Source organism: Cheilinus undulatus, linkage group 11 (assembly GCF_018320785.1).
Source record: "Cheilinus undulatus linkage group 11, ASM1832078v1, whole genome shotgun sequence".
Lineage (NCBI taxonomy): Eukaryota > Metazoa > Chordata > Actinopteri > Labriformes > Labridae > Cheilinus > Cheilinus undulatus.
The window spans coordinates 26,584,506-26,598,357 of NC_054875.1; the positions used below are offsets into that span (position 1 = coordinate 26,584,506).

The window sequence follows — 13,852 nt, forward strand, 5'->3', positions numbered from 1 at the left end:
TAATGGCCTTCGTTTCTATTCTTTCCTTCCTTCCCTCCGGAGTTCATTTGTCTCTGCCCGGTCCACGTGTGTGCACATATGTTAGTGTCACTGATACCCTCCTCAGGCTGCAGTGCACTTATCATATGATGTACAGTATGTGTGTGGTACATTATAAACCATTTGCACCTGCAGCGATGTGTGTGATCCTTTAAGCAGTCATATACTAACACTTAAGTGTGCCTGCGTGCAGCTAAGACAATTATTACAGCATTCTCAACAAGCGACACAGAGACACAAACAGGATGCTTGTAAAACCTCTGTGGTTTCTGTTATCATTTCTTTACATCAGGGTTGGAAAAAAAGTAACAGCAAGGTGAGAAAAAGAAACACACCTGATCTGACGAGAATGATTAATTATTTGTGTAATATTCTCTTTTCAGTTTTTTTTTCCTGTTTCTGCACTCATCACAGCATCACAGCCCTCTGTTAACCTCAGACAGTTTGCAAAACAGGAAGCATTACAACATTCAGCCATTCCTGCACATCTGGACAAGGTCGACAAATGCACGCTAAGGCACCCAAATGTGCGTCCACGTACTTCTACACACTCACAAAAGCACTCAAGTTCATCTGCTTCGCTGCGATGTCGCAACAGGATATTAGAGGCCTTGAAGATCATATCTAATATGAGACATGAATGGTTCATGAGTGCATCAGCACGCTATGTTGCATCTGTGTACCCCGTTTTTGTACAGTTTTGGGGTCAAATTTTCCAAATGCTGCAGTGATCAATGACAGGATGATAAGATTGTCAATCATCTTCTACAAGAAGAGGAAGATAATTTGAACATCGTTTATTGGGGTTCTGGTTGAACTATGTCACAATTGTTGAAATGTAGGAACCCTTAAGCAAGAGTAGATTCCATCACTAAGTCGGAGAGGATGAGATTTTATTGACTGTATTAAAAACATGCTGACAAACAAAAATATTATATTAAAAAAACAGATCCAGAGTTCTTGCAGCATTGAAAACAGAGGTTAAAATCTCAAATGTCTACTGTTATTCTCTCAGCTCAACAGAGCCTGGCACTGAGTGTAGACAAACACTAAAGCATACTCACATTTCTCCATAACCAAAGCTTTGTTTTCATTCTAAAAAACATACCAAGATGAGAAGTTGGACACTGTCAGCTTGTTTAGGAACATAAAATGTCATACATCGGGACCATTGTGCTGTAACTCTTCTTCTGTGCTTCCAGTGTATGTTTCAGAAGTTTACCCTCAAATCTAAATCAGAGTATCTCTAAATACTGACTGAGCCGCACACACACTCAGCCACACGCGCTAAATAAACCAAGCAACGAGCCAGAGCAGACCATAATGTGCGGCAATGTTTGGGTGTATTTTTGTTCAAGAGAGTTGTTTCCTGTGGAACTGTATTTTACGACGTGCTTAAAGCCAGCTGCAGCTCTGCTCTCACATGTCAGACAGACAGGCTGCTCTCTGTGTCTGTGCTTCACCCGTGCTGTCACTGAAGTGAAGAGTGAGGGGATAGAACTGATGACAGCAAGTAAACAAGGATCTCAATTAAAATATAGTATTCAATAACAATAGGAAAAGGACTTTTTTAAGGCATCAACGACATTTTAAATATCTTTCATCCAAACAGCAGTTTAAACACAACAGTTGAATAGTTTATGATCAAAGTCAGCAAGCTGTAAAAAAAAATCTGTTAATGACCACAGCAGCAAACTAAAACAGTGGGGGAAAAAGGAGTGGAACCACTGTCGTAACCCACTGGATCCATACCTGGGTCCAGGACCCCCTTGGGGGGCACAGGGCTTTGTGTGCTCTGAAGCTGTAAAAATTAAATTTGCATATATTGCCTAGAATCTTAATAAAACACTTATTCTTTTAAGTTCAGCAGTTCAGCTCAGCTCTCTTTAGATACGAGTGGCAACCCAAGAAAAAAGATTAGAAACCACTGGTTTAACTCAACCCTAACAACCAGTCTGTTTGCAAAATGTCTTTTGTGTTGATGCTACTGTGCTGGTTTGCATGGCATATGGGGCTGCAAGTTTCTGTTTGGACTCTCCCTCAGAATTTGCTTTAGTCGACAACAATGCAGTTATGCTGTGCTCGGTTCTGACAACTTCCATGTGCGTTTTTTGTTAGGCCTGTAAGCATTCTTTTGATCCCACTGTGTGATATCAAGTGTGGTCATACAGTTGATAATGCATAAACAGACTGAATAATTATGTAATTGGATCTTACTTCTTCTGAGTAAACAGGCTTTATATTTAAGGGTCAAAAATGTGAGGAGGAGATATTAAAAATCTGTTTCCAGGTAACATCTCTGTTGTTTTTGTGTGTTTAGCCTCAACGAAAACCACTGAAACTGCTTTAGCACTGCTTTAGCTGCAAACCAACCACAACGCTGTCATAAGACTAAGTCAGATGTACTTTTAGTGACTACAACGGCAGCTTAAACATGCAGACAGTTGCATCACTAAAAATTACAACTTTTATGTAACAGGAAAACACGAATAGAATAGCATTTGTCTTCAGAATCAGGCCAACATACCACTCCTGCTGCCCACTGAGATATATAACACCAAACAAAATGATTAGAACTTAAAAACAGAATGTATTTAGTTTCAACTGTGCCTGTACCAGCTTTCTGTCGTTGTATGGAAAGGACCAATAAGAAAAAAAAATCAGAGCCAAAAATGAAAATCAAAAACTGGCACTGGAATTATTAAACTATTATTAAATTATTAAAGCATTTTTCTGTCTGTTTTGTTCAAATTTTCTTTCTCATCTCTGTTTTGATCGTGGTATGTACACACAGTTTCTGCATGCATGTTTTTCAAAGTAGCAATCCAAATGGAATTTTACCTTGGCACTATTTGTAGCTAAGCGTGAGTGCTGCAGCTTCATCAATAAGCACTTAAATCTTTCAAACATCAATAAAAATAAGGAACAATAAAGCCCTTCCTCTGTTAAACTGATGGCTTTGAAAGAAACAGCACATACTTAAAATAACACAGTTGTAAAGGTATAGTAACTTACTTGTTTTAATTGACAGACGGCATGTTGTGTGTTTGTTGCATAAGAGCTAATGAGACAAAACAGCAGAGAGAGTACTAACATGATTTAGGAGGCGGATGGCAGGAAGCAGACAGCGCTAATGCAATGGCTCCTGCATTAAGTCTTTAGAGACTGACCAGAGAGCATTGTAAACAAACTCACAACAACAATGAGGATAAAAGTGCATAATCATAAGACCATCCTTATTCACAAACATGTTTCCTTTCTATGAATAGACAAAATCTCTGTCCCACTAAAAAGACGTCCGCTGTCCTCCTTCTGAACACTTGCACCAGAAATATCCTCCCTGCTGTCTGATGGGTGACAGAACACTGCTACCTGTCAACTCACATCAGAGCTGAGAGATAGAACGAGGAGCAAAGAGAGTGAGAGAGTGAAAGAGAGAGAGTAACGTGGGGATGCTTTATTCCTCACTTTCCCTAGGCGTTTGTGTTTATTCGGCTTGTCACCACCTCCTCGATTGGGAGGATGACTGCCCCGAATCCTTCAGTCAGCAAAGCCTAGGGTGGAATCGGCCACTCCCTTCGCACCCGCATCACATTAGAGACTCAGCACTGTGTTTACAAAGAAGGGCCTGAGTATGAAAAATACCCTGTCACCCCAAAAAGGATGAATGCAGGAGAGGAGCAGATATCAGTGACTGAATTTGGCACATATTCAATGTGCATGCTTGCTTTGGACGTTTAAAGCTGCAGCGCTTTGTTGTTATTTCCTGCAGCGCTGCTAAGTTCACTTGAAAAGGATTGTGCATGTGTCTGTGTTTGCCTGTGTGTGTGTGCATGTGCTTCTTTTTAGGCTTTGTCGATTTTTCTGCAGGGTTTATTGTTCCACAGACAGCTGACAAGGATGTTAGAATAAGCATCAACCACACAAACATACCCACACACAAACACAACGTGGCACAATGTCACGCTAAAATAACAAGGAGGCTGGTAGTCAAGGCTACTTCTATAAGCTCTCTAGTGTGACAGGGTTGCATTTGGGTCTTTGTAGTCACATGAAAGTGACACAGTCACCCAATTTCTACTATCAGCTGAGCCAACACCAAAACCACACAGCTTCTTCAATCTTTTAGCCTAAAACTATTTTCTCTATCTGATCCTCTTCGGAGTAAAATTCCCCCAAATCTCCAACCAAACAGATGTCCTTTGGGCTTTAATCTTTAATTCATTTTAGCCTTTATGGCTGGCCTTTTCCAGGGTGATAGATCCATGATTAGTGAAATGGAGGCTGAATCTTCTCTGTCTTCATGAAAGGCCTAATCCCAACCAATGCTTTCTTGTGACTTTAGAGTGGGTCCCCCTTTAAAACCAAGCCTGCCCCCATGCTGAGACAGGCCACTGCTGTAGGGAGCTTACTCTTTCACATACTCCTCATTATGGGTGCTGGATGGAACTGGGAGGTGTCATTAGTGGCACACATCTGAGGTTCACTGCTTTAGATTACCCTGGCAGCCTATGCAGTAGCTGCTTTACAAGGTGCCTTTTCAGGTCAGCTTATTTTACAAACAGAATTTACAGACTTTATCATTCTCTGCTTGTATGATGCTAATGCTGTTAACAAGATATAGTAAAAAACATGCTGTGTTTGGGGGAATTACTGCTCCAAGTCCATGGGCACACAAGTAATTCTCTAAATCCAATTTAGAGAAAGCTTATAATCACTCAGTGGTAAAACAAGTATGTACGATTACAGAAAAAACGGATAACTCTGACATTAATCCTAAATCACCTCACAAGATCAACATAAAGTAAGATACAGGCACTAATCTTGAAATTCCCTGGGTTCTTTCTTTCTCTGTCTCTTCTTCATTGACTTCGTGAGAGAGGTTAACTCTTTTGGATGCATAGCTGATAGTCTTGGCTTTTGATCAGACCTCAGTGGTACTGTCCATTATCTTTGCCTACAACTGTAGGCTAACCTCAAAAGGACAGTGTCACAGTGCATGCTGCAACATGTCACACAATAAAACAAGTTCAAGACTCGGGCACGTATTTTACTCTCTGTAGCCAACAGAGCTAACAAGTAGTCTCTTAGGGATATTGAGGTCATCATGATATAGTAACATTCAGTACAATAAATAGCATCTTTATAATATGAAGAAGCAGATGAAGAGAAAAAAGGGACTGTATATGGGTAAAGAAGGGGTGTTTCCCTGGGAGTGATTCATTGAACATCTATAATCTGTCTTCCTATGACAGAGTGCACAGAGCAGAAACCAATTAGCTGTGCGTCCCATCGGAAATGGAGGAACAGATACGATAAAAGATGAGCCCACAGACACAAGCTGCAGGGCGAGATACAATTAACCTCTTTCTAACAGACACATGTAAAAGTGTAGTTTACTGATACTACTATCCCGCACACCTGCTGTCCTATGATAAAGCTCTGGCAGGTTGGGGTTGTCTGTAATGACCCAAACAAACACCTGATCACATGGGTACCTGGGTCTAAATTTAGGTCATCAGGGTGTTAAAAATATTTTACTTTGGTCTTACCTTGTTTCTCTAGTATTCGTTAATCTCTTCACCTGTTTATGGGCTGAGACACATTATTGATACAGAAATAAGTCATAGTCTTGGCACTGGTGAAACAATTATTGTACCGCCGTCATGTGATGGGGTATTTGGGCCTGATATGAAGACATAAAGATGATCTGTTTATTGTCAAGAAAAAACTGAAATTTTAATAAATGTATGACTGCCTTTAGTCTATGACTCTAGAAACTTGAAACTTTTACGCTTCAACAGTCAAAATGTATGACTCTTTGAACTCAAAAACTGTGACTTTTGTCTTGTAATTTTAGAACTTTCAAACTTGAAAATAATGAACTTGATTTCTCATAAAATTACAGCTATATATATTCTCAAAAATTGTCAATTTTTTTCTGAAAAAAATAATGGATCCTCTGTTTGTTTTATCTATTATAGTGGCCATAATACACCATAATACTGTCAATAAAAAAAATGGTGATCTTAACAGATTTACCTAGAAATTTCCCTCATCACATCAATACTTCTTCAAATTTGGTTGTACTGTCTGTAGAATGGCAAAAAAACACATTCAATCCTATTGTACTTCCTGATTCATCTTGATGAAATGTAATAAGAGGCAAAACTGGCACAAAACAGTAGTAAATACATTTAATTCATCCAGTATTTTTCCTTTTTAAGGACCTTTGCATCCTTCAGTTTCAGATATTATGATGACTAAATATATGATTGTTTTGCAGATTGTACTGTACCGTATCTATTGAATTGTTTCAAACTGTATTGCTCGTATTATATTGAGTTGTATCGATTGTATCATATAGATTCTATTGTACTGTATTGTATCATATCATGAGTTACCCTGTGATTTCCCTATCAGATCTCCTGTTCTTTCTACTACTCTGCCTCCATCTACATTTTTCTATCCTCACTCACTCCTCCCTACCTGGCTGCCTTGGGTAGGTGTGGCCATCAACACTACAGCGATGTCTGAACCAAGGTCACACACAGATACACAACACATCGACACACACTCACACACAAGGTCAGACAAGCTGTGATTTTGGGTTGTGCTGCAGGAGGTGAGCTGGAGAGGAGAAAAAGAGGAAATGAGGAGAGAGGAAGAAGACAGAGAGAGGTTTGATGACGGCTGGAAAATGATTTCCTCACATCAAGCTAGATAGAACGACCCACTACTTTGTTCTCTCCCTCCATCTCTGTCACTCTCTGATGCTATCTGCTGCTGCCAAGAGGGAGGGATGGAAAGAGAATAAGTAATAGATGGAGAGGAAAACACAGACATGAAGGGAGTATGCGTATGCTTCCATGAATAATGGATTTTAAGTGCAGATTTGACCTATTAGTCACACACTCGGTCATCACTCTTAAATATAGCCCCATCACTAAAACTACAAATCCCAGTACTTTCATCAACAATGTGTGCAAGTCTGTTTTAGGATGATAGCCCGTTGACTACCTGCCCATGCCACCACCCCCTCAGATTCCCCACTCTCCTCCTACACGTTGCCCCCGGTAACAGGGCAAAGTGAAGGAGGGGGTGAAGGGGTGGATGGTGACCATCTGTCAGTGGCCTGAGGATCAATGGAGCTGGAGGGGGAAGAGGGAAGGAGGGGGTGAGGGAGTGGTGCAAGGCTAAATATGTGGCCCACTGTGACCGGAGCCTGACTCAATATGCAGCCGCTTTATTTACTGACTGAAAATACACACACCCCACCAGTCCAACTCACACGGCCTTTATTAACGAATGGATGATTTTGGTGCAAGCCAGAAGATGCTGAGGCTGCAGTATTAACATGAAACATGCAGTCTGCACTCAGAACTATCCTACACATTGTTGCATTTGAATACGTGTGGGCTGCTCTCAGTTTTAACATATGCTTATGTGCTAACAGGCTTGCAGAGTGACAGAAAAAACAGTGAGTTGGAGATTTAAGTGGGAGGATTGAGGTGATATCTATTTTTGAATATATATCTAGCTCAGTGTGGTAGTGGGTCATATAAGACTAGGACAAAACACTCCAGTGCTAGCAAACGAAGCAACAGCAAAACAATGTCAGCCCTCTAGAACTGCTTATTCAGCTATTACATGGAGCATGCAATGATAGTAAACACCCACAGTCTCTTTCACAGATACATACGTCTATTTCCACATATCAAAAGAGCATATTCGAATGTTACAGGGATGTAAACAGAAGGGAATTGTGAGCTACAGAGCGAGGGCTCTCAGTTGTGAAAAGCACACTGACATTATGCTCTGCTGCAATAGAGCCTCATTTAAAATTCACTGTTGATGCTGGAGCTACAGAGAGAACATAGGCGAGCGGTTTGGGTGTGGATAAAGGAGGAGAGAATGTTTTTGATATATGGTGTCCTCAAAATCAACAAGCAACCGTTGCTGACTTATTGACCAAGTGTATACTGAAGTACAGCCAATTTAAGTGTTGCAGGTGCTTCAGTCTGTATGCTTTCATACATGGTTTTGGTAAATTAGCAGACTCACCGAGCATTTGGCTGAAGAGAAGCTGCTCCAGGTCACCCAAAACAGTCACCACTAGCTCTGGATCCACCTTCAGAAAGCCCTTATCATCTTCTCCCTCTATCCCCTTCTTCTCTGTCTTCTCCTCTGTTGGCGGAGCTGCAGGTCTCCCCTTCTCCCCTAGTTTCTTGCCATTAGTAACAGTATTCCCAGCTCCATTGGAGTTAGCTTTACTAGGTTTGTCTGCAGGGTCTAAGTCTGAACTCTGACCTGCTTCAGGGGCCTTACTGATGGGCTTGACCTCAGCATAAGGTCCTCGTGGTTTACCAGGTGCAGGGATCCTACTCGGCTTACTCACATTAGAAGTTACTGAAGGAGAGCAGAAAGACTTGGGCTTTCCCTGGAAAAGAGACTGTTCTGACTTTGACAAGGTCCTGGAAAGTGGAGGTCTCCCACCCCCAGCATGAACTGTCTTAGTCTGGCCTGACTTGTTTGTGCCACTGCCAGTGCCAGGCCGGCTGGCATCGTCATTCCAGCGGGGGGATTGGTAAAGGTGTAGCTTCTTCTCAGCGTCAGTGAGCACACACAGGTTGCTAAGTGATCGCTGCTTGCGGAGCCCTGACGGATTGGGGACTGGTATAGGTATAGATCCAGAGGTGGGCCGGTAGACCTTGAGCTCTGATCCCCCAGAGGGACGTGAGGGTCCCTGGGGCAGGGCGGATGGCTTGGCTGAGGACTTCCTAGAGGCCATGGCCTGGGCTGGAGTTTCCTGGCAGGAGACAGCAGCAGAGGACCTCAGGTCCAGCTCTCTGGGCTTAGCCGTCATGCTAATGTTAGCCACATTAGCCTCCAGCATCCCTCCTGCAGAGAGCCAAGCAACAGCATCAGTGACACACTGAAACACATACAGGCAGACAGAGAGAAATGGATGGAGAAAAAGGAAAAAAGAAAGGTGTAGAAATGTCAGGAGTGTCAGCTTTGCTTTGCCTCTCTGTTTCCACGGGTTCCAGACTGAGGCAGACTCCTCCTGTGTGAGCCTGTGGTTTCACCCCTGTGTTTTAAATGATGAGTGGGTTAGTAAGGTGGCAGAAGCAATCATCCGTACTCACTTCTGGAAATCCATGGATCTGCAGATTTGAGTCCAGCACCTAAATCCACTCTCTCACACTGTGTCTGCAGCTCCTTGTGCCACAATAGCACTGTTTGAAAAAATTAAAACAGCCTCTTTCTCTTTCTCAGTCTTCCTCGTTGCTGTTCTCTCGCTCTGTATTTCCCTCCCCGCTCGCCAGGCAAGCAGCAGCCGACTGACAGGAGAAACAGTCGCAGCACCAGCAGCAGCAGCAACATCCACCCCCCTCCTCCTCCTCTTTCTCTCCTCCCTCTACCTCTGCCTCACTCGCTGGTTTGCTCACTCAACCCCCGTTGGCTCATTCACCCTCCCCTTCCCTCCTTTCTTGTTGTCTTCCGCTATCTCTACTCCCACTGGCCGATTCACCAGCCGATCCTCTCTATTCCCTCTCTCTCAAACACACACCGCAGATGCTGTGTTATGAAGAAGAAAGACACAGAGAGGAAAAATACAGAAAGACAAAAAATAGCAGTAAAGACAGAAGCAAAGAATTGAGGTTCAGCTGTATGTGATTGAATGATCCTTGTCGTTAAATACTGCCAGCCAATGAAAAAAAAACCTGCACTCACACATGCACATCCAATCACTCATAATCACATTATCTGCTCTATTCATCCATTTACATTCTGATTTTCTTATATGCCCTAATCATGAGAGGCCCACCCATGATTAAGCTGCTTCTAATTCTCTGAAAACAGCCGTGACTGTGGGATCAGCTTAGAAGAGGAGAACAGGACACACATTTATCAGTCCCCTAATACACGGTGGGAGAGGTCAGCCACTAATTATGGTTCAATTAGCAGCCAGCAGACCTCAAATGATCATCACACCCCCTCCTACCAGCACCATACTTCTCCATTCATGTACATTGCTCATTTTCTCATTTCCTCCAGACTTACAGTACGTCACCCATCCCCCACATCCAGCTAATAGAGATGCACAGGCTATTAAATTTGTTGGGTATAGATTAATCACAGTTGTATTCGCCCCTCTGCAGGATTAATAGGATACCTCTTGGGTTTAAAACGCACACACGTGTGCATGTGTGGGTTTGTGAATGAGTGCTATCTATATTTCCCTCCCCTGAATGTGTATCAGTACGTGTGTGAGGGCTTGTCTCTATGAGTGTGTCACATTGATGAGACAGTCTCAGAAAAGACAAAGCTCCAATCCAGGGACTGAGTTAGCTCTGGCATGTTTAAGTACATTATCCCATCAAACCAAGATAGAGAATCTCTGACTATTTTTCATCCAAGCCTTTACCTCTTAGCTTCACTGTGTTCTTCTTTTGTTTAAGCTGATTCCTTTGTAATAATACCAACAGAATCGATTTCTTTATTTCCACATAGCACACACTGCCTGATAAAGATCCGATAAGAGAGGGACATTAACAGAGATGGATGAATAAAATCTCATCTATCTTTATTTCCATTAGCGTGAGTCATGATGACAGAGCATAAAATAAAGCTTTAATCTAACATTAACGATCAATAAACCTGTTTGCTGTAGAATATGTTTTTGTGTTTTAATGCAACCCATCCAGGTAGCTTAAATGGTGGAGTCAGTGTTTATGCCCATGGTGTATTACCGTTAGTGCACTTCACTCTCTCTTATATACAAGTAGCAGTGCCTGCAGCCATGATGTTATCACATCCCAAACTGTTAGGAGAAGTATTAAAACAAGCAGGCTGCTGGGCTAATGCCCATTTTCCGTTACATTTGCATAAATTGGTTGACACTTAACCAGAGGGAAAACAAACTGTGTCCTGTTTGCTCAAACTCCATACTGTATCATAGGGATACTTTCTAAACTGCTACATTTTCTGCAGTAGCGAAGTTGGAGCCAGTTCAACCCAAAAGTGACAACGACACACCTTAAAGAATTAATAGGGCACATTTCCCGACAGGCTAACATCTATCTGGCCTTGACTGAGTGTCAGAGCGCAGTAGCAGGCAAAAACACAGAAACTCATACACTTTTTATTGTGTAAAGGCAGAAGCCATTAATTAGAAGCAGCTAGCTTTAATAAAGAGCCAATGTTAAGGTGGTAATGCCACACTGAGGCCAGCGCTGTGTGCTGACAGTTATGGAGGGCTCTAGGGGCTGGTGGCAGACCAGTAGGGGGGTAAGAGGTGTAATTTAAGGCTAATAGGTGCTGTACGTCAGCTCTTATATCTCCCTGATGAGGGATTAAGGTAAGTTAAACGAGTGTGACCACGTACAAGGCTGGTCTGTGTTGTGCTGAGATGCACTTAGGGCAAAGGCACGCATCAGTACTCTTGAAAGCACGCACACACAAAGGTAGAGAGTGTGTTGGCAGCACACAGCCACTTGTTTGTTCCAGTACTCGTCTCTCTGGCTCCACAGGCTAATCACTTTAATATATGGCTGATGTAAACATATAATCTCACTCTTTTTCTACCTCCATGCACATACAGCATGTTGTCTGTGCAGGGAGTCTGACTGACCTGAGCAATCTGGCCTGACTTCAGAGAAGCCGGCAGTTTCAGAGTGTGATGAGTGCCAGTGCTCAGTATTAGCCTACACATTCATAGCAGAGGAGACTCACACGTTCAGTACGTCACTGGTGTGCGTTTGTGTGAGTGAAGCTGACCGCAAGGGTTAGAGCTGAAATTTGCCTCGATCATAGCAAAACAGCTCCGCATACACTCATAAAGAAACTGTTAAGCAAAGGTAAGTGGTAGTACGGTACACAGAGAAAGAGACAAGGATACATGGTTAGATTGAAACAGACAGACGGACAGGCAGGCTGGTGTCTGTACTTTGCATGAGTATATTTGTCCTAGCATCAGGGATCAACAATTTGGGAAAATAAGCTGTGATTTTTTATGTTCCTCATCCTATTTCTTTTTTTTTTTCAATAAACACAAGCAAGAAATCATTTTTATTTTTATTTATCTATTTAGCATTTATTTGACATGGACACACAGTAATATAGATGCTATGACATTTAATCATACACAGGTCCCAGATGCACTGCTGTAAGTGTTTATAGCAAAGTGCTAATTTTCAGCACTGGCTGTTTTCTGACGTTAATGCATGAAACACATACTATAATTTTTTTAGAAGCTGTCCTTTTGTTTTGTTGTAGTTAAGGTTGGGTATCATTGGGTTTTTTTCAATACCTTTGCTATATATTGATACTTTAAAAATGGTAACGTTGCCTGAATTGAAACTTTTAGAAGGGAAAAAATGGTAATAGTCAATGGCACTGAAAATACTTTTATGATTGAAAGGCAACTTTGTGCTTCAAACTGAGCAATATAATAAATCTAAATCTACTATGAACAAATTCATAAAATCAATTAATAAAACCTTACCCAACTCTGATAAATTTATATTTTCAAACAATTCCACCCTCTACTCTTCACAAAATGTTCTAATGACACATTTTTTAGTCTTTTAAATGTCTTATTCCTACAAGAACTTGCAAATGTCACTAAACAATTTTAATCTACTTACAGTATTTGTCAGTTGTTTTATTTCATGTAAGTATTTTGAAGTACATTTGAACCATCAAGTTACATTTCATAATAATACAGGATGATTTGTTGTTTCTGTGTATACAAACTTAATTTCCCCCTGCACTAATCAGGGCCTGAACCCCCCAAACAAAAAGTCTAGATTCACCCCTGCTTTGAGAGTGAGCGTTAGAGTGGAGTGATACTGAAATGCAGCACGGAAAGTTTATTTTTTTTTAATTTAGTTTGGTAGACAGAAATATGAGATGTCTGCATCGGTGCCACGTTGGTAACGGTTTTCAGTGCTCATCCCTAGTCACAGTAATGCATTTAATTTTCTGTTAATGTTGTAATTACCTCTGCCAAGGAGGTTATGTGATTGGTTTGTTAATTGGTTTGCTTGTTAGGTTGTTAGCAACATAACTCAAAAAGTTATGGATGGATTTTGATGAAATTTTCAGGAAATGTCAGAAATGGCATAAGGAAGAACTGATTAGATTTTGGGAGTGATTTGAATCACCAACCGGATCCAGGGATTTTTTTAAAGGATTCTTTTTGATTGGGAGATAGGGCTAATCACGGAGGTCTGCTTTTCTAGTTTTAGATGTTATGCTGATTTCATGGCACTGTCCCATTGTAATACTAATTGGGGGCTTAATAAACTGACCTAAACATTATTAGAAAGATTTAACATGGGTTAAACAGTTCTGAAAAAACATGTAAATGTGGTTATTTTTACTCATATTGCAAATTTGAAATGAATTGTGGTATTGAAGGTAATAGTAATCTCCATGTCATTCTCATTTTGAAGAAAAGCAGCATGTGTTGTAAACTATTCTAAAAATAGCATCTCTGCTGCAAGAATTGTAGTGGGCTGGTATCTTAACACACATTTCAGGTTGAGGAAATATTACACCTTCTGCAGTAGGACACATTGTGATTTAATCATAATCTTGATTAACTGTGTAGTCTTACCTAGCATCTCTAAATAGTTATGAACATATTCTCCTCTATATTTCCACAGAGCAGTCATGTGAAGAAGCTGCTGGACACACACAGTGAGGCTGTGTTGTAAATTATATGCATGTCTACAAGGTTGCACGAGGCTGCTGGCTTTGAATGGAAAAGCACTGTGAGAGAAAAGGAAAGCAGTTGTATCAG

The 13,852-nt window shown here is 41.3% G+C and overlaps 1 protein-coding gene across 8 annotated transcripts in view; it reads right to left on the minus strand.

The window, feature by feature from the left end:
• LOC121518066 (neuron navigator 1-like) overlaps positions 1 to 13,852 on the minus strand; it is a 121,510-nt gene that overhangs the window by 70,657 nt on the left and 37,001 nt on the right. For 5 of the 8 annotated variants that reach the window (XM_041800256.1, XM_041800257.1, XM_041800258.1 and 2 more), the window contains one exon: positions 8,104 to 8,940. The exons of 1 other annotated variant lie outside the window; for it this stretch is intronic. In XM_041800256.1, the coding sequence (XP_041656190.1) occupies positions 8,104 to 8,940 (837 nt within the window). Of the gene's footprint in view, positions 1 to 3,054; positions 3,089 to 8,103; positions 8,941 to 9,188; positions 9,368 to 13,852 lie in introns of those variants that run through there. 2 more of the 8 variants (XM_041800261.1, XM_041800262.1) reach the window with 2 other exon arrangements.